General features: G+C 52.6%; 4 protein-coding genes across 4 annotated transcripts in view; 2 read left to right on the top strand and 2 right to left on the bottom strand.

Moving 5' to 3' along the window:
* Window positions 1-12,775, top strand: part of FBXL20 (F-box and leucine rich repeat protein 20) — a 28,737-nt gene extending 15,962 nt beyond the window's left edge. Inside the window, exons 3-15 of the mRNA XM_088536303.1 lie at window positions 299-353; window positions 887-961; window positions 2,987-3,081; window positions 3,515-3,583; window positions 3,760-3,855; window positions 5,080-5,206; window positions 6,936-7,010; window positions 8,529-8,659; window positions 10,112-10,172; window positions 10,707-10,751; window positions 11,335-11,391; window positions 11,680-11,892; window positions 12,567-12,775. Of these exons, the coding sequence (XP_088392429.1) occupies window positions 299-353; window positions 887-961; window positions 2,987-3,081; window positions 3,515-3,583; window positions 3,760-3,855; window positions 5,080-5,206; window positions 6,936-7,010; window positions 8,529-8,659; window positions 10,112-10,172; window positions 10,707-10,751; window positions 11,335-11,391; window positions 11,680-11,892; window positions 12,567-12,674 (1,207 nt within the window). The 3' untranslated portion in view covers window positions 12,675-12,775. The remainder of the gene's footprint in view (window positions 1-298; window positions 354-886; window positions 962-2,986; window positions 3,082-3,514; window positions 3,584-3,759; window positions 3,856-5,079; window positions 5,207-6,935; window positions 7,011-8,528; window positions 8,660-10,111; window positions 10,173-10,706; window positions 10,752-11,334; window positions 11,392-11,679; window positions 11,893-12,566) is intronic.
* Window positions 1-22,732, bottom strand: part of PSMB3 (proteasome 20S subunit beta 3) — a 226,566-nt gene that overhangs the window by 75,179 nt on the left and 128,655 nt on the right. The gene's annotated exons all lie outside the window — the stretch shown is intronic.
* Window positions 14,201-16,415, top strand: LOC148592007 (uncharacterized). The gene is made up of 6 exons (XM_088536298.1): window positions 14,201-14,212; window positions 14,366-14,379; window positions 15,202-15,262; window positions 15,343-15,573; window positions 15,685-16,170; window positions 16,254-16,415. The coding sequence occupies exons 1-6, from the start codon at window positions 14,201-14,203 to the stop codon at window positions 16,413-16,415; spliced, it is 966 nt and encodes a 321-aa protein (XP_088392424.1).
* Window positions 16,620-19,270, bottom strand: RPL19 (ribosomal protein L19). The gene is made up of 6 exons (XM_088536253.1): window positions 19,138-19,270; window positions 18,792-18,898; window positions 18,228-18,350; window positions 17,877-17,997; window positions 17,484-17,594; window positions 16,620-16,771 (listed from the first exon to the last, which is right to left on the bottom strand). Exons 1-6 carry the CDS (start codon window positions 19,140-19,142, stop codon window positions 16,648-16,650), a joined length of 591 nt encoding a protein of 196 aa, XP_088392379.1. The 5' UTR covers window positions 19,143-19,270; the 3' UTR covers window positions 16,620-16,647.

The following is a 22,732-nucleotide window of genomic DNA, read 5'->3' as shown; positions in this document are numbered from 1 at the left end:
TGCCATACCCTCACCTAATTGCTTGTCTGACAGCCAGAAGCATTTGATTTTTAGATAAATAATCATTCTGTTTACTGCCAGTAAATACTATGAGGTGTGAGATTAGTATTTTGCAGTAATTCAGTGTCTGTGGCTTCTCCTTTCACTTATTGTTTGATCTGCACTTCTTTTTGCAATTAAGCTTTGAGCTGAATTATGAAGCTCTGCTGTTTTTCCACTCTATTTTTCCTTTAAGTTTTCTGTGTTCTCTTTGTTTTAAATGCAAATAACCAAAAAAAATTTTTTTTTTTGCTTGCAGAATTTTCTCTTTCCTGGATGTGGTCACTCTGTGTCGTTGTGCTCAAGTTTCCAGGGTAAGAATTGTTGTTGCTGGTAAAATTTGACAATTTATTGTACTTATGTTGCAGTTTTCACACTTCCAGACTTCCTTGCGTGTAAAAATTAGGGAATTAATAGTAAACTCCGTGCAAAGATTATTTCACTTATTTAGTGTCCCATATCAAGTTGGGAATATCGGAAACTTGTGACAGCCTCGATGCAGCCGCAGAGGCGTCTCCCAGAATCCCAGAAGGGTTGAGGTTGGAAGGGACCACTAGGGATCATCCAGTCCAACCCCTGCTCCAGCAGGGATGCCCGGAGCATCCAGGTGGGATTTGAGGATCTCCGGAGAAGGAGCCTCCACGGCCTCTCTGGGCAGCCCATTCCAGGGCTCCGTGGGGGAACAAGCGATGCGGGTAACAGAGCAGTTTTCCCTGTTGGCTGCGTTTACTTGTTGCTTTTCCATCTAAGCAGAATGTTGTTTCTAAAAGGAACAAACTGTAACTAGGTCCCCACTGGCGTTTTTTTTCATATTAACAACACGTTTACATTTTTTCCCCCGATAAAGGCATGGAATGTTCTGGCCCTGGATGGCAGTAACTGGCAGCGAATTGACCTGTTCAATTTCCAGAGGGATATTGAGGTATAACCAAGTGACATACAAACCCATTTTTTTTTTGTTAAAATGTAATTACAGCCTAGAATGGATTAATACTCCCAGTGTAACCCCTTTTTCCTTCCCTGGAGATAGAAATCATTAATTTCAGTTCTTCTTAGCTTCAGGGAGTCTTTAAAGCCTTGGCAATCCGTTCAGCTTTTGAAAATGGACAGAATTATATATCTGTATCAAGATGTAAAGGTAGTGATGGAAGGAGAGTATTTTTATGGGGGTTCTGAAAACAAATAAGTAGGGAAGGGAAATTCTTGTGAAAATTACTATGTATAGCAGAACTTAAGCTACCTTTCCCTCAGAAATGCTGACATAAACTCAAAGTAGACCCCGAAGACTGGGAACTTGCTTTTAAACATGGCCTTCAACATGCCTCTTTTCCTGTCTGTCTTTAATATTAAAAATTGAAGTGTAAATGGAGATGATGCAGAAGGACCCTAGATCAAAATTGCCCCTAAAAGATGTTGCTTTGGAGGTGCCTCTTTGTGTGTTAGTTTTGGACCACACACCTCGGATTGGAGTGGATGGTGCTGTCATGCTCTTTGGAAACTTCAAATTGCATTAAACAGGATAAGAGGCAAACCTAAAGTTTCTTAGCAAACCGTTTGTATTCTATTTAAAGCAATTCGAAGCTGGGAGGCAGGGAGTGTATCATTTTTAATTCATTAGGCATAAACCAGAGGATCCCTGAAGATTCGCACCTGGTGGGAAATATCCATCATATTTATGGAGAAAAGACTTAAAATAATCTCTCTCTGCCAGCATCTATCTGGGCAGCTGAGATACGCGAGTAAAGGGGATAGGGGACAGGATAGGGACTTCTGTGTGTTTGCAGGGGTCTGAACGGCCTGAGAGTCCTTGAAGAAAGTAAACCGTGTGGGTTTTGTTCTCAGTAATAAATACTTAATTTCTTGACGAGCCCTGGAAGTTCTGGACCCAGGTAATTCTTTGTTTTCGTAGGGATACAGTGAAGTTGTTAATGGTGCTTGATCTGGGAAGGCAATGGGAAATGAGGGCAGAGCTGCTCTGCCATGCTGTCCCTGTGCAGGAGAGAGAGGGAGGAATGCTGTGAATATAAACGAGGCTTTTCCCCGTTCTTGAGCGACTTTTGCATGGTTTTAACATCTCCGTGTTCTCTAACATCACTCTACATGGAAACACATGTTCCTTCTTAAACATTGACTTCCCCCTTGGAAAAAAAATGCTTTCGTATGTTCTACCTAACCTAAAAGTACCTACTTAGACTTTCTTGGGTCCTAAATGTGTTTGCTTTAAAGGAACACAGACCCAGCAATCAATGTAAATTCCATGTATTGTGTGAGTGTATTTGGATCCTCTAGCCCAAGCACGTGAACTCGTAATCATAGAGGAGCTGCAGAAGGACACGGAGCATTCCAGCTTCTCCAGCCCTTCCACCCTGTCCTGCAGGTTGAGCTTTCAGGCTTCTGTCAGCCTCTAGGCACTGCAGCCCTCAGCAGTGTCTTTTCCTTCTGCACTTAGTTTGAGAAGGTAAATATCTGAGAAATGTGCACTTTAACTGAATTGCCCTGGATCTATTGGGGAAAAAAAAAGTTTGGGTCCCTTTTTCTTTAAAACTGAAGGGCTAGTTCTGCCTCGTTCTGTCTTTCGAGTGGAAATGTATCTGTTTCTAGTAAATTCGCTGTACTTGTTTGCAGCTCTCCCTGCCTGTTGTGCAGCAGAGGTGCTTGGGCAGCATGTGTTGATGTCCAGGAGCTCTGGACTCCAGGATATTCCTCATGCACCAGCCTGAGCTTGCTTGCTCTGGCCTTAGGGAATCGCTCCATATCTCTCCATCTTCAGAAGCTGAATAATCCTCCCTCTCCCTGTCTTAGATTATGATGGCATTTTTGTTATCTTAGCACTGTTTTAGAATTAAAAAAATGTTGTTAACCTACAAAGTTTCGAATTCAACTTTGTCAGTGCTGAGGGCGGGTTTTTTATTACTATTCTTAATGTAAAATGTTCTTTCTCCGGCAGGGTCGAGTAGTGGAGAATATTTCTAAAAGATGTGGGGGTTTCTTGCGGAAGCTGAGCCTGCGTGGCTGCCAAGGAGTGGGAGACAACGCGTTAAGGTAGTGGTATGGCCTCTTTTGCTCCTAAATACAGTGCAGAGAACGATTCCCTTTCTGCCATCACAAGAGACTCAAATAACTTGGGAATGGCTGAAATCTTGAGGATGTATGCCTAACTTAAAACCTCAAAACCAGTAACATATAAGCCTTTTTAATTTATCATTTTTAGCTTAACACAGTAGCTATTTTTGTCAGTTTAAATAGTTTACCAACTGCTACTACAAGATAAGTAGTAATTGGCACTGCATGACAAACTTTGCCCTTAGTCTGGAAAGTCCCTACACAAGATACAGGGCAACCCAAGTCATTTTTCTTTTATTTTTGCTTGAGACAATTGCTTAAAACTTTCTGATGCATTGAGGTTAAAGCAAAGTTTTAGAACACAGGGAAATCTGTCACCTAAAAAAAGCTGCTTTGTCTTTTCTTTATGAAGGACATTTGCACAGAACTGCAGAAATATTGAAGTTCTGAACCTAAATGGCTGCACGAAGATCACAGATGCGTGAGTAACATCCTCTTCTCTCTCTCATCCTCTCTGCTGCCTGCCCTGTGTTTTCTCCATCTCCTGTGTAAGGGAAGACTGGATTGGGCGTGCAGTGGGCAATATGATGCATGTCACATGAAACATGTATGTCTGAGTGAACATATCGCATGGAACTCTTGTATGTTCTCTTGCAGTACATGCACCAGTCTCAGTAAGTTCTGCTCTAAACTCAGGCACCTTGATTTGGCTTCCTGCACTTCCATAACCAACTTGTCTCTGAAAGCACTGAGGTAGGAGCTGCCAACACGGACGTTTGCCAGTTGATCCCAGGTAGCCTGACCTGCCCCATGGGCCTCGTGTGCCTCTGCAGACACTGAAATGGGATGAGGTGCAGCCGTGCTTGGAATCTGGGTGTTCCCAGGGGAGCTCGGAGTTCACCTGTTACCCCTTTTAGTTTGCAGAGAGAGAGAGAAGGACTCAGCAAAAGCTGCCCTCAAGATCGTTGTTATCCATCCTGGTGCCTGTTAGCAGTAGAAGAATAATTATATTGTATTTTGGCTTTAGAGAAGGGGTTTTAGGGGAGGCAAAGAAAAGAAAACACACTGACTGCGCATTTTTTAGGTGCTTGCTTAGTAACAGATTCTGGATTGTAAGTGCATATTTGGCTAGGGTTGCACAGTTAGAAGGTGAACATCAGCATGTGACTGTTTGTCTTTTTAAACTGCTTGGGAGACACGTAACTACTTAAATCTGCTAAATAGAATGGCCAAGTAATCTAGAAAAGGAAGGGAAAATCAGACATTGGTGGGAAGGGATTGGAACAGAGAAAAGGAGGCAAAAAACAGTAAAGGTAATAGGGGCTGAGCTATTAAAAAGAATTTTAGTAGTGTCCCAGCTGTATCACGGAAAATACCAAGGAGGGTGCAGCCAGAGGAAAAACATATATTTGAAAAAGCAAATAAGTGATTACATTATTTTTACAGCATGATATTTCTCCCCTGCAGGGGCTTCATATTTGTCCCTAATTTTACATGATCAAATTTGTGCTGCAGTTATCTCAAATATACGAGGGCTGCCAGTCACAAGTGGGAATCTTACTGCTCTTGGCAGCTGTTTGTCAATGCAAAACTACACCTGGAAAGTTAGAAGCAGCACGGTAGAAATCATCCCTTTTTGCCTTGGGATGAGGGTGGTTTTTGCTCTGTGCAGATCCAGAAAGCCCATAAACCTTGTCCTGGTGTGAGCGTTGCGAGGGGTCCAAGACGGGGTGAATCAGGCTTTTGGTGGACTCTAAGGAGCCTGGAGCTCCTGCTCCTGCCTTTGGAGAGCTCTGCACCTCTGGAGATGATGGTTGGCAAGGCCAAGCTCCCTGTGGGGTGAGGGGTGCTTCCTGTGCACATGGGGATCCCACAAATGGGAATTTCCTAGATTCCGCCTTGAAACAGCATTTCGGGGGGGAAAAATAAGTAAATAAATAAATAAGCTTGCACCCACTTTTCCTTTTGCCTCCCAAGTGAGGGATGTCCACTGCTGGAACAGCTGAATATCTCCTGGTGCGACCAAGTGACCAAGGATGGCATCCAGGCCCTGGTGAGGGGCTGTGGGGGGCTCAAAGCCCTGTTCCTGAGAGGCTGCACGCAGGTACGGAGAGCGCCCACGGCACTGGGAACTGCTGGAGCTGGAAGTTTGGGCATGCAGTGTTAGCGTTTTTTTTCTATTTCCAGAAATATTCTGTTATTGGAATTATTCACAGTCTGGCTGGCTGGAGATGAAGTGCTTTTACTGAAATTTCTTAATAGCTTTAAGCTCAGCATGAATAGTAGGACAGTGAACAAATTGCACATCTGGCTGTGAAATCCTTCTTCCTTTTTTTTCCCTATTGGGAACACACTTAAAGAGTGTGTGAGTGTATTTTGTTTTTAAGATAACTTGGTTATTCATGGCTGTGGCTGCCTTTGGAAGGCTCAAAGTTTTAGAGAGCCTGGTGGTACTTTGATCTGTAAGCTTGGGAGAGAATTTTCTCTGCATGTCTCTTGGATTTTTAGCTAGTTGAAGAGAATCACAGTGCTATGTGACTCTGTGAAGACTTCTCTGCAGCCAGTTAGAAACATTAGCCCATTCCCTTCAGTGCATTATATAGCTCTAGAGCTGTAGGATAGTAATATTGAAGAGACTCCATGAAAAGGTCTGTGATACTCATTTTTTGCAATATAAATGATGCACTGACTCCCACAGCTGACACTTGGCTTCCTTCCTCCTTACTCCTTTTGTTATTTGGACTTAATTTCCTTTTAACCTTGCTCTTGCTGTTTTACTTGTTGAATCATTGAGAAGTTTAATATGTTAAATGCTTCCCTGTATTGCAGCTTTACTAAGTAGCAATGTCAATTATGCACTAGGGCAGGGAGAACATGAGCATTTGATGAACAAGACCTCAAGATAGGCCTGGAAACTGATTTCCTAGATCTCTGGTTCTTACACCCCAAAGCCTGAAAGCGCTTGTGTATTTTAGATTATTTCTTTTCTTGAGAGGCAGAGATTTCTTAAGCACGAGTCAGGAAGTACCGTTTTCACCAAAAATATGTAGGAGAACAGCTGTATGTTTTTATTTTGCAAAAAGCACGTTTCTCCTGTGCATGCACACCGAAAGCCATAAAAGGTTAGTGTGATAAGCAAAGCAGGGATACACTTGTTATGTATATAAAGCAATAACACGCATTTTGTGTGCAAACAAGCTTAGCTGTAGGGGCTGTAGTCAGTCATTTTTCAGTCATTTATAAGATGGGTATATGTGGCTATAAAAAGAGGACTTGATTGGAGACATAACAATCTCAACCTATTTTTGGAGTTTAGATTATAGAAACAGCTTGAGCTGCTAGTAATTTATGGGGAGAAATATTGATGTCAATACATCCCTGATATCAATTATTTGCCATCTGTTCTTACACATTTAAGAATTGCAGGCTTTCTTATTTTCAGAAAGCTTTGTGGATGGTTTTTGATGAAATAACACTTGAGAGTGAGACTTCAACTATTGCGGTATAAAAAACATGCTGTTTGTAGGCCCTCACTGGATCCTAATGAGGAATTAGCTTAATTTCTGTAAATGGTTTCTGATTTCACTTCTTGCTTGCTTTGCCATGCGTGTTGGATCAGATCAGCGTTTCTTTAAATCAGTAACTAAGTGCTGTGGGTCTTTGAACTCTGCCCCAGAGATGGTAAGAAGTGATGTGCACTCATTGCTGTGTATTTTGAGACTCTGTCCCTACAGATACCCCAGCCACGGGTGTTTTGTTGTTCTCAGAGCTTTCTTTAAAGATTGTTCAAGGCACTAACAGGTTGCTTCAGTCTTTGATACTTTTCTTTGCAGCTTGAGGATGAAGCTCTCAAGTACATCGGCGCACATTGTCCCGAACTGGTGACTTTAAACCTTCAAACATGCTTAGTAAGTAAACCTGCTTACGACTTCCCAGCTCAGCCACTGTGCATTTTGGACCATCTTTAAACACAGCCGTGCAGAATGTCCTTTGTCCCAGAAACATCATCATCTGTGCAGACAGGGCAAAAATTAAGGAAAAAAAAAGATGAAAAACAGCTTTTTGGTAGCATTTGGTGATGTTGAATAAGCCCCAAAATTGTGTCTTAGCATTCAGCTTGTCCAAGCTGCTTGTCTCTCTGCCCTGCCCACAGGGCTCGTAAACCCATTTGCAGGACTAGCTGGAAAAATTCTTTCCATTGGGCTGGAATGTTTGTTCTAACCAGATTCACTCCAGTCTCTTTTTAAAATTGAACCAAGAAGTGCAGTTGCCGTGCACAGAAGGGCTGTAAACCAATTATTCTGCAGTGCCAAAAATATATGTTTAAGCCAGGACAGAAATTGTAATGAGCTTTTTATACCCTCATGCATTTAGTCGACGCAGTGAATAACTAGGCACTCCCTTCCTTTCCCACTGGAATGGAAAAGGCTTCCAGGGCTGCAGGACTGTCCTTTTTTTTTTCTCTCCAGTGTAAGGAATAGTTTTAGCAAATACCAGACTGACCAGAGACTCCACCTGGGTGCTTGCAAGGAAGGTGCAAAGTGGTAGTAGCAAATGCCAGAGCTGCAGCCGGAATCTCAGCAGGATTCTTCCTTTTTTTTTTTTTAAGTTTCCTGGAAGCTGGGAAGTGAGTGAGGCTTAACCTGGGCCTTGGGCAGACGCAGCCTGGGCTGCCTCCGTCTTTCCCTTCATCAGGTTGGACTAAATGATCCCTAGAGTTCCCTTCCGACCTTGGGAATTCTGTGATTCTCACGCTGCCCACGTCACTCGTGGGTCCAGCAGCTCCCTGGCTGAGTCCCGGGACCTCCTGCACTTCCTGGGTAACATCTGGAACAGGTTTGAGCACTGCTGGCACCCAGGACTCGTTAGCAGAGGACTGGAATGACCCCTCTGTATCCAGGGCTGCAGCCAGACCGATGGAGTCACCAGTGCCCTGGCCTGAATTTGCCATGGTCTACCCTAAACCCAGTGTCTTGCACCTGAGATTTTGGTCCCCAGCCCTTGAGATGTATTTTTTAAAAGGCTCTTTGTAAAGAAAGAGGAAAACAAGACTTATTTTCTGTGCGACTATGACTTTACAGTGCCTTTTTTTATCTTTTCTTTTGCTCTTTACTAGCAAGTGTTGCAGGGAAAGCCAGGAGGCTGCTTCTGTTGCCCCATCATTCCCCCGTGCAGTAGTAGCCCAGCTCAGAAACGTGTCCCACATGTGGAATCCCTTCCAGAACATTGCTGCAGAGCAGCTCATCCTGGCCAGCTGCTCCCATGAGATACTTGAATGCCTTTTTTTTTTCTTTTTTTTGCTTGAAAGAAGCATAACTTGGCGCGAGCGAAGCGCCTGCTTGGAAATCTGAGGGCAAGATGAGCAGCGTGCTGCACCTCCACCTCCGTTGTTATGGCTTGTGATGTTGTTGTTGTTTTTCTTGTAGCAAATAACAGATGATGGTCTCATTACAATATGCAGAGGATGCCACAAGTTGCAATCCTTGTGTGCTTCAGGCTGCTCTAACATTACAGATGCCATCTTGAATGCCCTGGGACAGAACTGCCCAAGGCTTAGGTAAGTTTTTGGTGCAGGGTTACCTAAATTTGGGTGACCTATTGCGTATTTACCATAGGATGTTGGTGATGTGCATTATAACATTGAGCTGCTTAGGCTCTGAAGGTTTCTCTAGCCTGAAAAAGTACTTTATTTCTGAGTTTATTTGCAGGCTTTTGCTCTGAGGTGATAGCAGTTGTGCACAAACTTTGGTTTCTAAACTCGGTGCAAGCAGAACAGTGATAAAAGAGCTCCCTGCTGTGGTGGTGTGTACTGCCAACAGGCTCACTTCGTAACAGTATTCTCCTAAACCATTTGTGCATCTACTTTTTTATAATGGAAAACAGCTCAGGTTAGGTTGCCCTTGTACTGAGAGCTGAAAACACATTTAATCAACCATTTTTCCTCTTAATAGGTGATTTTTAACAGGGTTTTAATGATAAGATAGCAGATGGAATTGTGTTAATTTTGACTGTGCTTGAAAGAGTGGGCTTCCAGCATCATCTGTGCAGGTGCTTGCTTTATTGTTATTTTTAAGATGCTTATTTTTATTAGGACAAGTTTCTTCAGGAAGATTTTGCTGTAATTCAGAAAATGGCCAGGTGCAGAAAGAAGATAGAGCTATTATCTAGCATCTGTAACGACTGTGTGGCCTGAATTATATGCCATAAGATACAGTGTCTTCCAGGGGGGAAAAAAAAAAATCCTTTTTTTCTGTGATAAAAGCCCATTTAAAGAATTATGGTTCCAAAGTGCAGCATACAAGTGTGTGGAAACCAAAGAGGAAGGTAAAACATGACTTTGGTTCCAAGAGGTTTCTGTGCTTGTGTTTAACTGCAGTTTGACAATATTAAGTTGCGTAAAGCAGAATGAAGATGCATTTCAGGAAAGTTGCCTTTCTTTTCTGTAAAAGTAGGTAAATGCGTTAATACCAGGGATTAAACGTCTTTAGAACTGCAGTAGCTCTTTGGCAGAAGGTTTATTCGTCGTCACAGCGGCAAGTTTGCCTCCTAGAGGACTTCATAGCTGTGGCCTTAAATATTTATTCTCTCATGCCCATCCTCCAGGGTGCCATGGACATTATCCCGTATTAAACCCGTTTTCCTGGTGAGCTCCGTGCTCAGGGTGGGCACCAAAGGAGGCTGCCGGGGGAGATTGTGGAGTACCCAGCAATAAAGATTTTTTAAAGCATTTTGGGACAGCATTTCTCAGAAAAGAGAGCTTAGAACCGTCCTGCCTTGGAGCAGGATGCAACGGGGTGGCCTTTGGAGTCCCCTTCTAGCCTGACCTCTTCTTTTGTGTTTTCTCCTGTGACCTGCACTCAGGTATAGAGGGTGGATGCTCTGTGCAAATTCTCCTCTCAGAGAGCACAGCCTAAACCAGCTTCTTTTCTGGGTTGCTGGAAGCTTTTAATGAAACACTCTGAAAAGCAAAATGACTCCACCATGGTTATTATACATTCTTTCTGTGCAGAATATTAGAAGTTGCAAGGTGTTCTCAACTAACAGACGTGGGCTTTACTACTCTAGCTAGGGTAAGTGCTGATTTTCACTCATTCACCAAGTATGTCTGCTTCATTTTCTTGGTAGTTGTCTCTCCTGCATGCAGATTCTTGTCATGTTTTTGGTTTTGAACCTTGAGTGGAAGTTAAGTGATCTAAATTAGGCTCTAATAATACCTGACGTCTTCAGGATTGTCCTGATCCACCCCTCATACAAGCAAATTGAGATGTCTAGTACTTGGAGTTATGATCTCTTAATGTTTGTGTTAGTTTAATCTGCATCCTGTGCGACTGACCTTTAATTTAATTTCCTTTACTTTCTCTGAATAAAGGAAACTCAGTGCCTATTAGTGAGGAAAAAAGGCTAGATTGTCTTTAATATACCTGATTTTCTCTAGTATATTTGATTTACTGCTTAAAGAAGCAGCAAATTTCCCTTTCAATCATAACATTTTCATGGAGAAAAACCTTCCCTTCTAAGAAAGAACTATCTTTGCTCTAGATGTTTTTTTGCTGTCTGAACTTTGCACTTAGTTTGTGCTCTTGCTCTTCTGCTTTTTTCCCTAGAACTGCCATGAGCTTGAAAAAATGGACCTGGAGGAGTGTGTCCAGGTAGGAGGTGCCACCTCTGGCTGTTAAACTGTTAGCTCAATGTCCTGGGGTTGTGGGAAGAAACCTGGGGCTTGTGATAGAAACTTCCACACCTCTAGCACTGCAGCAAAAATAAAAAGCTGATAGACTGTTTTTCCAACTCAAAAAGGATCGCATCTACTCGAGATCCTATGGAAAAATCTGCCAACCCTAAGGACAGATTGGAATAAGATAAAGATGGTGGAGATAACAGGATTTTGCTTCCTGCCATGAGAATGGTTTGAGCCCAGTATTCTGCACTTCCTGATGTTTACAGGGCAGAAATTCAGGACATCACAAGAGGAACGTAAAATGGTCCAGACAGGAAGTGATTTAAAAAAGTAGCCCAAAAAGGAAAAACGGGGCTGTGTCCCTGGGCTGCTCTGAACCAAGATAGCACAAATTCCCTCCTGACTGCTTGTAGATGAGAGTTCCATTGCATCCAGTCTCCCTTTCTTCCTGAAGAACAGTGACTGTTTAGGCAAAAGTGTAGGGGGGAAAAACAGGCTTTGTGCAAAGCATCCAGCATGAAAGGGCTTTTCCTTTGTTTCTTTTCCCTCTGCAGATAACAGACAGTACACTAATCCAGCTTTCCATACACTGTCCACGGCTTCAGGTTCTGGTGAGTATTACGAGTGAGATATTCAGCATTTTCCTTCTGTAAACAACAGGATTTCAGATGCTGCCCGTGGGGATTTGTCTGTCTGATCTCATAGTTGTGTTGTGAAGCTGAAAAATTCAGCTAGAAATTTGACCCTGAAGAACCTATTGTCCCTCCCCTACTGCTAACATTAATCATACGCCAGGCACCCAGAGTGCCTGGAAATGAGTTAAAGGACAGTGCATAGCAGTGGTGCTGGTGTCTTATCTGCTGGTGCCAGGGCTGCTAAGTAGCTCTGTTTGGATGCAGAGCTTATCCCACTGCGAGCTGATCACGGACGATGGGATTCGCCACCTGGGCAACGGGGCCTGCGCGCACGACCGCCTGGAGGTCATCGAGCTGGACAACTGCCCCCTGATCACGGACGCCTCCCTGGAGCACCTGAAGAGCTGCCACAGCCTGGAGAGGATAGAACTGTACGACTGTCAGCAGATCACGCGAGCAGGAATCAAGAGACTCAGGGTAAAAAACGCACTGAAACGTCAAGGCTGTGGTGGGGAAGCAGAGGGCTGAGTTCCAGGTCTCCCATGATCTGGCGCTCAAGTATTTTGGCAGAATATCATCTATAACATTAATAGCTTCCCCCACGCAAGAGGAGATGGGATGAGGCTGAACACTGGCTGGTAGGGAGGGAAGGTGGTTGCTGTGCCCACCACGCAGGAGCAGAAGGGAGAGCAGGAGAGGCAGCGCCCGTGCTCCCTTCGTGTGCCCTTATGGTGCTCGTTGAACCTGGGATCAAGAATTAGTGCCACAGCAAACGTGTAGAGTGGCACCTCCTCCCGACTGCTCTGTAAAGTCAGCATAGGGGCTGCAGGGTGCTTTATCCTGACACTTCCCATTTATATTAAAAATAATGGAGCTGATCTCTAATGCAGTTTGATGCAGGGGAGGCTCTACGGCCCCGGTGGATGGGACACAGAGCCAGAGCAGCTTTGCCACTTCCATCACCTTAAGACACCTGTGTCCCACGTGTCTTAGTTTGTGCATTGTAAAAGAAGGGTAAGGAGACCCTTTGAGCTGCAGAGAGCCCCCAAACCCCCGCAGTGCACAGGAAAACCAGGGCCCCTCGTCCTCTCAACGTGACCCTTGCGCTGCCGCTGTCGTTGCTGCTTGACCGGCTGTGTTTGTCTTTGCAGACCCATTTACCCAATATTAAAGTCCATGCCTACTTCGCTCCCGTGACTCCACCGCCTTCGGTCGGCGGCAGCAGACAACGCTTCTGCAGATGCTGCATCATCCTATGACACTGGAAGTGCTCGTCCCTGCAAACTGAGTATTTAATTACACTTGTAGAGTTACGGTGGACGCCGGTGTCTTCGAGGAAAGCGGTACCGGTGTCGTTTGCGAGGGCCAGTGCAAGGGCCTGTGGTGCCAGGGGCCCTGTAGCCACCCATACACATACATATACACACACCCCCGTTCCAGCAGACCGACGGACTCTGTGGTGTGGGAGCTGGAGCTGTAGGCGGAATTGGTCTCATTCCGAACCATTCCCACTGGGCATGCTCAGCCGGAATCCCTGCGGTGAGGAGGGGAGGTTTCTGCAAACCCCAAACGACTGTTGCTGCTGTTGAAAGTTGGAATTAGGAACTGAAATCCTGCGAAATGCGGAGAGGGGGAGAAAAGGAGACATGCTTTAACCGTACGTCCGCTGTTCAGGAAAAAACCCCCATAGAACCGTACGGAAACCCGCGTCGTGTCCGTTCGCAGCGCGGGAGGGGAGCCCGGCGCTGCTCCCCGCTGCCCTGAGCATGCTCACCCTGAAGGTTCCCCCGTTTCCTCTGTGTTCGTAGCGTTCAGCTCGGAGGCTTCCTAGATTGTTGTGATATAGCTTGAAATCTCTAATGTCAGGCTCAGTTTTTTTTACCCTTCCCATATCCTGCTCTTTTTTTTTAACAGATTTCTAATTCGATTTTTCTTTAAGATTTACCAAACAAGTTACCAATCAGCAATTAAAGGGTGCACTCTTCGTTAGAACCTGAGCTGACCTTTTAGGAGGACCTAGAACAGGAAGGGAGCTGAACTGCAGGCCGGGCTCTCCTAGGCTTGGCCTCTGCTTTACCAGTGGTTGGATCTCCAAATTTGTTTCACGTTGCAGGTTTTACCCCCATGATGAGAATTTTGCCCTTGATAGAGGGGGCAGGTTAGTCCCTCTCCCAGCGGCTCTTCCCACCCGTCCCTCCCACTTCTGAAGGAACAGCAAAGTAGGAATTTAATTTTATTTTATTTTTGCTTATTGCCCTGGTCCCGCTGATGGAAGCAGAAGGGACAGGGGCTGCAAATGCCCTCGCCGAGCGCGGGGCCGCTTTGCTGCCTGCTGCTCCTTGCACAGGTAAGTGTGTCCCGTCCGGCGCGGGACGCGTCCGGAGAAGCCGCTTGGAGGCATTTGGGAACACATTGACCCGGGTGCATCCAAGGGCCGTAGGGAATGGGTGGATGGAGCGCGCCGGGCGCCGGGGCAGCGCGTCCGTAACGGGAAGGCGCCGGGAGCAGCCGGAGCGCCGCGGCCGCCCGCGCTCCCGTCCCGGGGCCGTCCCTTCTCCGAGGGGCCGTTAGCCCCCCAGGAGCTGCATCCCCCCACCTACAACTTAATTCCCCCCGTCAATACGCGCTTAACATCCCGCAGATGCCGAGTCTGCCGGGAGGCTGCGTTTAAAAGGATACTGTCAATTCCTCTCCTCTAGATTGCTCTGAATCCAGTATATTTATTGAGCCCCTTCCCGTGGTACCGGACTGACGATCCGAGCGGGAAATCCCAGTATTTGCACTCATGAACACTGCGGTTAGTTGGTGTCGTGCACGGGAGAGCTGGAATCGGTTTGTGAGCTAGGGTCGAGCTGACTGATCTCTTTGTAACAAAGCCGTTTTCAAGGGGAAACGCAAGAAATGCAGAACCCAAAGCATTATTTTATTTTATTTTTTTTCCCCCGCACAGGGTAACAGCATAAGGTAGCTCAAAACTATTTGACAGTGTCCTTTTAAGTCAAATTATCCGTCTTTAAATGGACTCTTCCTTATGTTTGTATTTATAAATACCAATAAACAACCATTTTCCAAGCCGTGTCTTTCCCGGGGGCTCCGCAGGGTCCGTGTGCGCTCGGGAAGGACGAGCCCCACGTGGGAGCGGTGGCTCCGGAGATTCGGGATTTGGGAAGGGTCTTGTGAGGAGCGTTTCTGTTGTCCCGCTTGGTGGGATGTGGGGGGAAAGGGGCATCCGGACCGTTTGCAGGGTCCCTTTTTGTGCCAAAGAGATGGGGGTTGCGGTGCCGGCGTCTGGCTTTGCGTCCCCGCGCGGGACTGGCCTCTGGTGTCGGGATTTTGGGCGGAGTTGGGAGGTTTTTGGTCCCAGGTCCTGGGATCAGTTACTGGCCTTGATCCCTGGGAGGTTTGGGGTGTTTCCATGCATTTGTTTATTTTAAAGAGCCAAGGAAACGCATGTGTCTGTATCTACATAGCTGGGCTGGGGGTGCATGGAACCCCCCCCAGCTCCGTGTCCCCCCCGGCTGTGTCCCCTTGGTTCCCCCCCTTGTCCCCCCCGTGGCCGCCTTGGTCCCCTCCGCTTTGTGACGCGGGGGCATCGCCGCAGGCAGCAGCAGACGGGGCCGGGGCTCGGCGGTGAGCGCAGGGGCGGCTGCATCCCCTCACCTGTGTGATGAGCGGGGAGGGTCTCAGCCTTGTGTCCTGGGGTGGGGGGCACAGCTTAGAAACCCCCCTGGGTTTGGGGGGGGGATGCTCTGGTTTCCCCCCATCTCATCCTATCCCCATTGACAGCATTGACATCCCCAGAGCCGTGCCCGGGGCGGCGAGGACAGCACCAGCGGCCATGGATTTGGTGAGGAGGCGCTCGGAGCGCGCCCGGGAGCGGGATCGCGGCCGCTGCCCCCCGTCCCTGCACGCGCCGTCCTCCCGCAGGTCCTGGAGGACATCGAGGAGGAGAAGCTGGAGGCGGCCGTGCAGGCGGGGGGTGCCCTGGCCGCGGGGCCGGCGGGCGAGACGGCGGCGGCCGCCACACGCGCGCAGGGCCGCTACCTGCCGCTGCTGCAGAAGGACAGCCTGGAGCGCGTGCTGGGCCTCATCTGCGACGTCCTGGACGGGCCGCCCGGCGCGCGGCCGCCCCCCGAGCCCCGCGACGGCCCCGGCCCCGTCCCTGTCCCCACGGCGCTGCCGGCCCCGGGCCCCGCGGAGGCGGCGGGGGACGCGGGGGAGCCGGGCGCCGCGGGCAGCGCGCAGAGCTCGCTGCTGTCCTGCGAGCAGCACGCGGAGCTGGCGCTGGCGCCCAGCCCCTGCTGCAGCGACGAGGCCGCCGCCGCCGCCGCTCCCGACACCGACACGGACGGCACCAGCAGCAGCGGGGAGCAGCCGCGGGCCGAGAGCGGCAGCGGCGACGAGAGCCCCGAGCCCGCGGAGGAGCCCGCGGAGGAGCCGGCCGAGGCGGCCGGGGAGCCCCGCGACGGCTGGTGGCGCAAGGTGACGCCCCCGGGCGACGCGGTGCAGCTGGCGCCCGCGCGGGGCTGCGCCGCCCAGCACCAGCTGCTGCTCTGGCCCGAGCCCCTGGACGCCGGCGCCGTCCCCGTCCCCCCGCTGCAGCTCGGGCAGCTCCTCGCCAGCCTCCAGCCCGGCGAGCGGCAGCAGCTGGAGGCCGAGGTGCTGCGGCAGCCGCTCTTCTCCCGCGCCCGGAGGCTCTTGGACTCCTGGCTCCGCTCGCCCGAGAGCGCCAAGGCGGCCGCTCCAGCGCACGAGGTAGGCGGGGGGCTCTCCGAGCGGCCTTCCCGATGGATGCGGCCGCGGGTTGAGCAGCCTCCCCGGCTCTTCCCGGCCTCCAGGACATGCTCAAGGAGCTGGTGGCGGCCGCGCTCCACAAAGCGTCCAGCACCCCCGAGCACCCGCGCGCGGCGCAGCCCGAGCTGCAGCCCTCCTTCCTGCAGCGCCTCATGCAGAAGCTCGGCCTGAAGACGCTGGGCAGGAGGGACGCGCAGAAGCCCTAGGGCGCCCCTCCAGGTAGGGTGACCTGCTAGCCACAAAGCCCGGGCAACTGGCCCGGCCACCCAGGTAGAGGCCCTGTGCCCCCACCTTAGAGCTGTGTGTGGTTGGGGATGGAGGGGAAGGCCAAAAACTTGGCGAGAGAGAGGCCAAGGCACGAGGGCAGCAAGTTCAGGCAGGGTCTTTTTATTTAATCCCGTTGGATGGAAAGCACTATGTACACAAGGCGGCCGCCCGCTACTTCTTGGTCTCCTCCTCCTTGGAGAGGGTCTTGATGATCTCCTCCTTCTTGGCTTGCAGACGTTCCTCACGGCGCTTCCGAGCCTCCTTGGTCTTGGACCTGCGAGCTTCAGCCTGGTCACTGCAAGAGGTTAAGAGTTCATGAACGCATAGGGATTATTTCAAGCCGCCCAGATAAAGCCTTTAACGCTGGCCTGGTCTCTCTTCACCGCGCGGCGCCCGGGGTCACCAGCTTGGGCCTCCACAGCCCTCACTGCTGTCAGCAAACCCCATGGGGCCACCACAGCCCCCTGAGGGGCCACCACAGCCCCCTGAGGGGCCTCCTCTCCTCTGAGGGTCCCCCTGTCCTCCAGTCCCCACAAGGGGACACTCCTCCTCCGAGAGGCTCCAGAGCGCAAGGCTGGACGGGTGGGTTTGGATGCGCGGGATCCGAAGGACATCAGTTGTCTGAGCACCCCCTCGGTGCCGACATGCCCCAGGCCAAGATTTCCTCAGCTTTTTCACCTCATTCGCAGCAGGAGTTTGAAATCCGCCCAGGCCTGGGCCTCGGCTCCTCCCCTGGTGACTCAATTACTTACATAAGGAGCTGGAGCAGGAATTCCAGCAGGGCAAAGGCCCGTGAGCTGCTACACACACAGCAAAGCACACAGAGCGCTGCCAGAACTACCTATTTCCCTGCCTTTGGCCAGTCCTACCCCGTTCTGTTTTGATTCCTCACCAGAGCCCCAGATAAGGGCACCAGAAGCCGCTTGTAACGTGTTGTGCGGGCAGGGAAGTTCATCCCCCCTTCCCTGTGATCCGGCACGGAGGCTGAACCCCGAGCGGGCACTTACGCCAAGAGCTTCTTGCGGGCTTTATCCGCCTTGAGCTTGTGGATGTGCTCCATCAGGATCCGCTTGTTCTTGAACACGTTACCCTTGACCTTCAGGTACAGGCTGTGGTACCTGCGGAACGGAACGGACCGTCACCAAGGCCACCCAAAGCAGCACCCACCCGCTGCGACACCCGCGTCACCCCCAAGCTGCTGCACAGTCACTTTGTCCATCTCTTCCCTCCCGCACGCAGGAGAGGGTTTATCTGGGAAACTGTCAGGATTATTCCAGAGCGGTTCCCAGTGCCGTGCTTTCCGGAGAGGAGTTATTTCCAGCAGCATGCTCCGTGCCAGAAGGTCCCTGTGCCAAGCGGGCCGCCCTCCCCGCTCCCCAAGGCTAACCATGCCAGCTCACATGTGGCGGTCGATCTTCTTGGACTCCCTGTATCTGCGGAGCAGACGCCGGAGAATCCGCATCCTCCTCATCCAGGTGACTTTCTCAGGCATACGAGCGTTGGCCGTACCCTTCCTCTTACCTAGGGAGAGAGGACAGGGTGAGAACGTGTCCCGAGTTGCTGTAAGTTCAACAAACCCCCTTTGCTCCAACCTTGAATCCTTCTTTTTACTCCCGAAAAAAGACATCACCGCACGAGCTACATTTATAAGCCCTGCCACCAATGTTTGCTCAAGACAAGGTTGGAGGTGGATCGAATACTGTGGGAAAAACTGACATTTACTCCGTTTTTCCGGAGAAGCCGGCACTTACCGATGCCCATGTGCCTGCCCTTGCGGCGGGCCAGGGTGTTCTTCCTGCACCGGGCCCGCGAGTGCACGGTCACGGGTTTGCGGATGATCAGGCCATCCTTGATCAGCTTCCTAATCTGCTGGCCTAGGGAGAGACCCTCCACGGTCAGAACGTGTCACAGAAGCAGAGACGCAGATTTCGTTTGTATGGAAAGGGTCCGGCACTAAGGATGAGGAAGAGACCCTCTCCCCAGGGCTCCCCTTGCGCACCTGGAGTTACTCCTTTCCCATCCCATTTCTCCCTTATTAGTCACCTTTAGGAGCTACCGTGTGCCAAAATCACCCCCACGCAGTCCCCAAACACTAGAAATTGTCAACCCTGTGTCCACGTCCCCTCGGAAAGGGGCACAAGGTTGCTCAGGCAGCCAACGTCACCACGAGACCCCAAAACGGCAATGCCACCCTGTGTGTCCCTGCTGGAGCCCTGTGTGTCCCTAGAGCTCCCCGCCAACCATCCCACCCCGGGATCCCGTAATCGGGGGCTCCAGGCCCGCTCCTTTCACCGGGCGGGCGGGCGGCTGCTTACGCGAGTTGGCGTTGGCGATCTCGTTGGTCTCGTTGGGATCCAGCCAGACCTTCTTCTTGCCGCAGCGCAGCACGCTGGACGCCAGCCGCTTCTGGAGCCGCAACATACTGCGGGGGACAGCGGCGCCGCCTCAGCGCCCCGCAAGGCCGCGCGCTCCCTCCCCGCAACGCGCCGGCCGCCATTTCGCCCCCTCGGCCGCGCGCGCCCCGAGCGCCATTTTCCCCCTCCCGGCTCCCTCCCCGCCTCGCCGGGGGCTTCCTCGCGCGGTGACCGAGCATCTCCCGCCCCTCCGGGGGTACCCAGGGCCCTCCGATCCCCCCTCGGGGCCCCGGTCCCCGCCGCTCACCTCATGGCGGCGGCGCCGGCAGCCGCGCGGAGAGGAAGGGGCGGCCGCCGCGGCCGCGCCCACAGCCGCCGCCGCGGCACGTACCACCCCGCCGCGCCGCCTCACTCCGTGCCGCAACGCAGCGGCGGCCCCGCGCGCGTGGGACGAGGGACACGGCGCGGTCCCGCGTGGGGATGAGACGGGAAGGGCCGAGCCCGCGCGCGGCGTGGGGAGGGAGGGGGGGTTTTCTCCCACGCGCCCCCCCCCGCCCCCGCCGCGGTTTGGTACGGCCCGCGCGCGCGCCGTGGCGGGCCGCGCGCATGCGCAGTGCCCGCGGAGGGGGGGGCGCACGTGGGGCTATGGCAGCGCTAGGGTTAACGGGAGGGGTGGGGGGAGAGCAGGAATTTGGGGGGAATTTGGGTAAAATGGGGCCTGAGCAGGGCTGGACCATGGGGAGGGGGGTTGGGGGAGCAGGGGCATGTCCTGGGCTTGTCCTGTGGCTGCCTGGACATGTCCGGGCTTGTCCATGTGCAGTGCCGAGGGTACGGGAGGTCCCCTGGAAAAGCCTCTGGAAAAGCCCCTGGAAAAGCCCCTGGATTCCCGGCGCTGTGGGGCGCGTTCAGCCCTTAACGGGATGTGTCTGCTCACGGCCTGGCCCCAGCCTGGTCCGGGGGACGTTGTCCCCAGCTTGGCCTGGGCTGCGGAGCCTCCTTCTCCCCCCCTGCCCTGGGCATTTGACACTAGGAAGAATTAACAGTTTTTACCAGTTTTAACCATTTTAAACCATTTTTAAACCATTTTCCCATGTTGCTATTTGTAGAAAGGAAAATGGGATCCGTGTTTCAGCAGCTCCCGTCTGCTGCGGCTCCTTATCCTGCAGGTCCCCCGGAGGTGCGTGAAGGGCTGGATTCCCGGGTCTCGGATCCAGCTTCGTTCCTCCGCAGGGATCGCGCTCCAGCACTTCCACAGGTCATAAAAGTGCTGAGAAAAGGGAGGAATTGCACCTACAACCGCTGAATACGGGGTTAGCAAGGCTGCCGTGAGGGTCGGTGTTGGCAGGGAGCGTTTTATCTTCCTGGGATTTTGTGATCAGAGTGCGAGGGAGGTCCGGAGACGTCACCGGCATCATTTGGTTTGGAAAACCAAAGCACAGACAGCCCGAATCATTCCATATTTCTCCATCCAAATGCACCTCTGTGAAAAAAGAAAGATGCTGATAAGGCCAGGAATGAGCCCAGTGGCAAGTGACATCCTTTTTGTCAAAGACAAAACAGCGCTGGAGCCTCTCCAGGAACAAATTGGTTAAGAGTTCCTGGAAAAAGGAAAAGCAGAATAGGGGTATGTAAAAAACAGGGGTTTCTTCAATAATCCCCTCCAATGAAGAAGAGCTGAAACTCCGCTATGAAGCAAACTGAAATGTCCCTTTCCAACAACCTGGGTGTTAAATGTTGCCCAAATCGGTCGTTTTTGCCGTGTTTTCCTTCCCTCCTGCCCTCGAGCTGCCCGGGGCCGCGGCGGCTCCGCGCTGGAGCTGGCGGCCGCGGCGCAGGCAACATATGGCGCGAGGAGAGGAGCCGGTGGCGACAGATTTGATGGTTCGTTTCGAGAGAAAAACACGGATAAACACAGGCTTTTGCTGTTTAAAAACTGACTCATCATTTTCATAAAACAAACAGCCCGAACTGGAGGCTCCCGAGGCAGGAGGGTGGCCCAAGGGATGTTCCTGAGAGCCCCCGTGTCCTGCACACGGATCCGCTCCTGTTTCTGCTTTTCCAGGGAATGGGCAGCTCGGCTGTGCGGGACGTGCGGAGCCCGGGCAGGGACATTCTCCGCGGAGGCCTTGGGGACACCAGCCGCGTCCTCGTGCTCCGTGTCCCTTGGTGTCCCACGCTGCCCATGGGGACAGCGGTGTCACGGAGCAGCTGGGATTGTCCTGATGCTCCCGCGCAGGGGACGGTGCCGTCACCCTCCTTCCCGGCTGCCACCAGCCTCCTGCTCTGCCCCGTCGCCCGGCCCCATCCCGGCTCCCAAACCAGCCTCCCTGTGGGACCGGGAGCCCCCCGGATCCATGCGGGAGACCCGGATGGGGCAGACACAGGCCATGGGCAGGGTGGGATGCAGGAGCGAGCAATCCCGAAACACAAGCGGATGTGAGGATCCCGAAGCCCACACGGATCCCGGGATCTCTCCACGTTCCCGCGTTGCGTCCGTGGCTCCGTGACCTTGGGCCGGTCACCCCCCCCCCCGGCCTCCCTTCCCCCCCATCGGTGGGAGCAGCCGCAGGAGCCGGCGCCGCTGATGGATGGGGGCTACGGATGGAAAATGTGGCGTCAGCTGTCCCGCTTCCCGGGGCGCCTGCGGATCCGAGGAGACCCGGCTCCGCGGGCCGGAGGGATCCCGAGGAATTTTTAACTTTCCAACAGCTGGTCGGGAGCCGCTGGTGGCAACTGCCATGAGACGAGCGCGGGCGGTCTCAGATCAGCCCCGAGCAGGGAGGAGGAGGTGGCGGGAGCGGGTGACGGGGACACGGAGGGGACAGGGGAAGGGGGTGGCCGTGTCCCGCAGGGCTCCCCATGGGGCTGTCGCTGCTGCAGCCCCGCGGAGGCCGACGGACGCCGCTTCCCAACCAGCTCCCTGGGATGCCCCTTCCCGTGCAGATACCCCTGGGAGCAGTTGGGGGGAACACGGAGCGCTCTGAGCAGGAGCCCCGCAGAAATCCCGGAGGATTCAGGGATGGGATGCGGGGAGGAAGCGGGCGCTGAGGAGCCGCATCCCGCGGGAGCCGCCGGCTTCCTGGGACGGGGCGGGAGCAGCTCCGGGCGCTGATGTTTGGGGAGGGGGTCGGGCTGCCCCCGCACCCCCTGGAGCCTCCCAGCACCCCACAGCCCCGGGAGCTTCCCTGCACCCCCGGGAGCATCCCAGCATCCCGCACCCCCAGGAGCATCCCTGCACCCCCGGGAGCATCCCGTGCCCCTGAAAGCATCCCTGCACCCCTGGGAGCTTCCCCGCTCCCCCGGGAGCTTCCCTGCACCCCTGGGAGCATCCCAACATCCTGCACCCTCAGGAGCATCCCTGCACCCCCAGGAGCTTCCCAGCACCCCCGGGAGCATCCCAGCATCCCGCACCCCTAGGAGCATCCCCGCACCCCCGGGAGCTTTCCAGCACCCCTAGGAGCATCCCTGCACCCCTGGGAGCATCTCCACTCCCCCGGGAGCTTCCCAGCATCCTGCACCCCCTGGAGCATCCCCGCACCCCCGGGAGCATCCCCGCACCCCCAGGAACTTCCCAGCACCTCCGGGAGCTTCCCAGCACCCCCGGGAGCATCCCAACATCCCAGCGCCCCCGGGAGCTTCCCAGCATCCTGCACCCCCTGGAGCATCCCTGCACCCCCAGGAGCTTCCCAGCACCCCCGGGAGCATCCCCGCACCCCCGGGAACTTCCCAGCATCCCGCTCCCCCGAGCGCTTCCCAGCATCCCGCAGCCCCGGGAGCATCCCTGCACCCCCGGGAGCATCCCAACATCCCAGCACCCCCGGGAGCATCCCCGCACCCCCGGGAGCATCCCAACATCCCAGCACCCCCGGGAGCTTCCCAGCATCCCGCAGCCCCGGCAGCGC

Source organism: Tinamus guttatus, unplaced genomic scaffold, assembly GCF_059628265.1.
Source record: "Tinamus guttatus ecotype Peru unplaced genomic scaffold, ASM5962826v1 Tinamus_guttatus_pri_ptg000655l, whole genome shotgun sequence".
NCBI lineage: Eukaryota > Metazoa > Chordata > Aves > Tinamiformes > Tinamidae > Tinamus > Tinamus guttatus.
The sequence above is the reverse complement of the archived record's forward strand: the minus strand, read 5'-3'. Positions and strand labels throughout refer to the sequence as shown.

Bases quoted from the DNA above. Each gene is read 5' to 3' on its own strand.
- LOC148592007 (XM_088536298.1), top strand. The intron at 15,574-15,684 runs GTCCCTGTCCCC...TCCTGCGAGCAG, and splicing joins CCCGCGACGGCCCCGGCCCC to CACGCGGAGCTGGCGCTGGC. The intron at 16,171-16,253 runs GTAGGCGGGGGG...CCCGGCCTCCAG, and splicing joins CGGCCGCTCCAGCGCACGAG to GACATGCTCAAGGAGCTGGT.
- RPL19 (XM_088536253.1), bottom strand. The intron at 18,351-18,791 runs GTAAGCAGCCGC...GTCTCTCCCTAG, and splicing joins GATCGCCAACGCCAACTCGC to GCCAGCAGATTAGGAAGCTG. The intron at 17,998-18,227 runs GTAAGTGCCGGC...CTCTCTCCCTAG, and splicing joins GGGCAGGCACATGGGCATCG to GTAAGAGGAAGGGTACGGCC.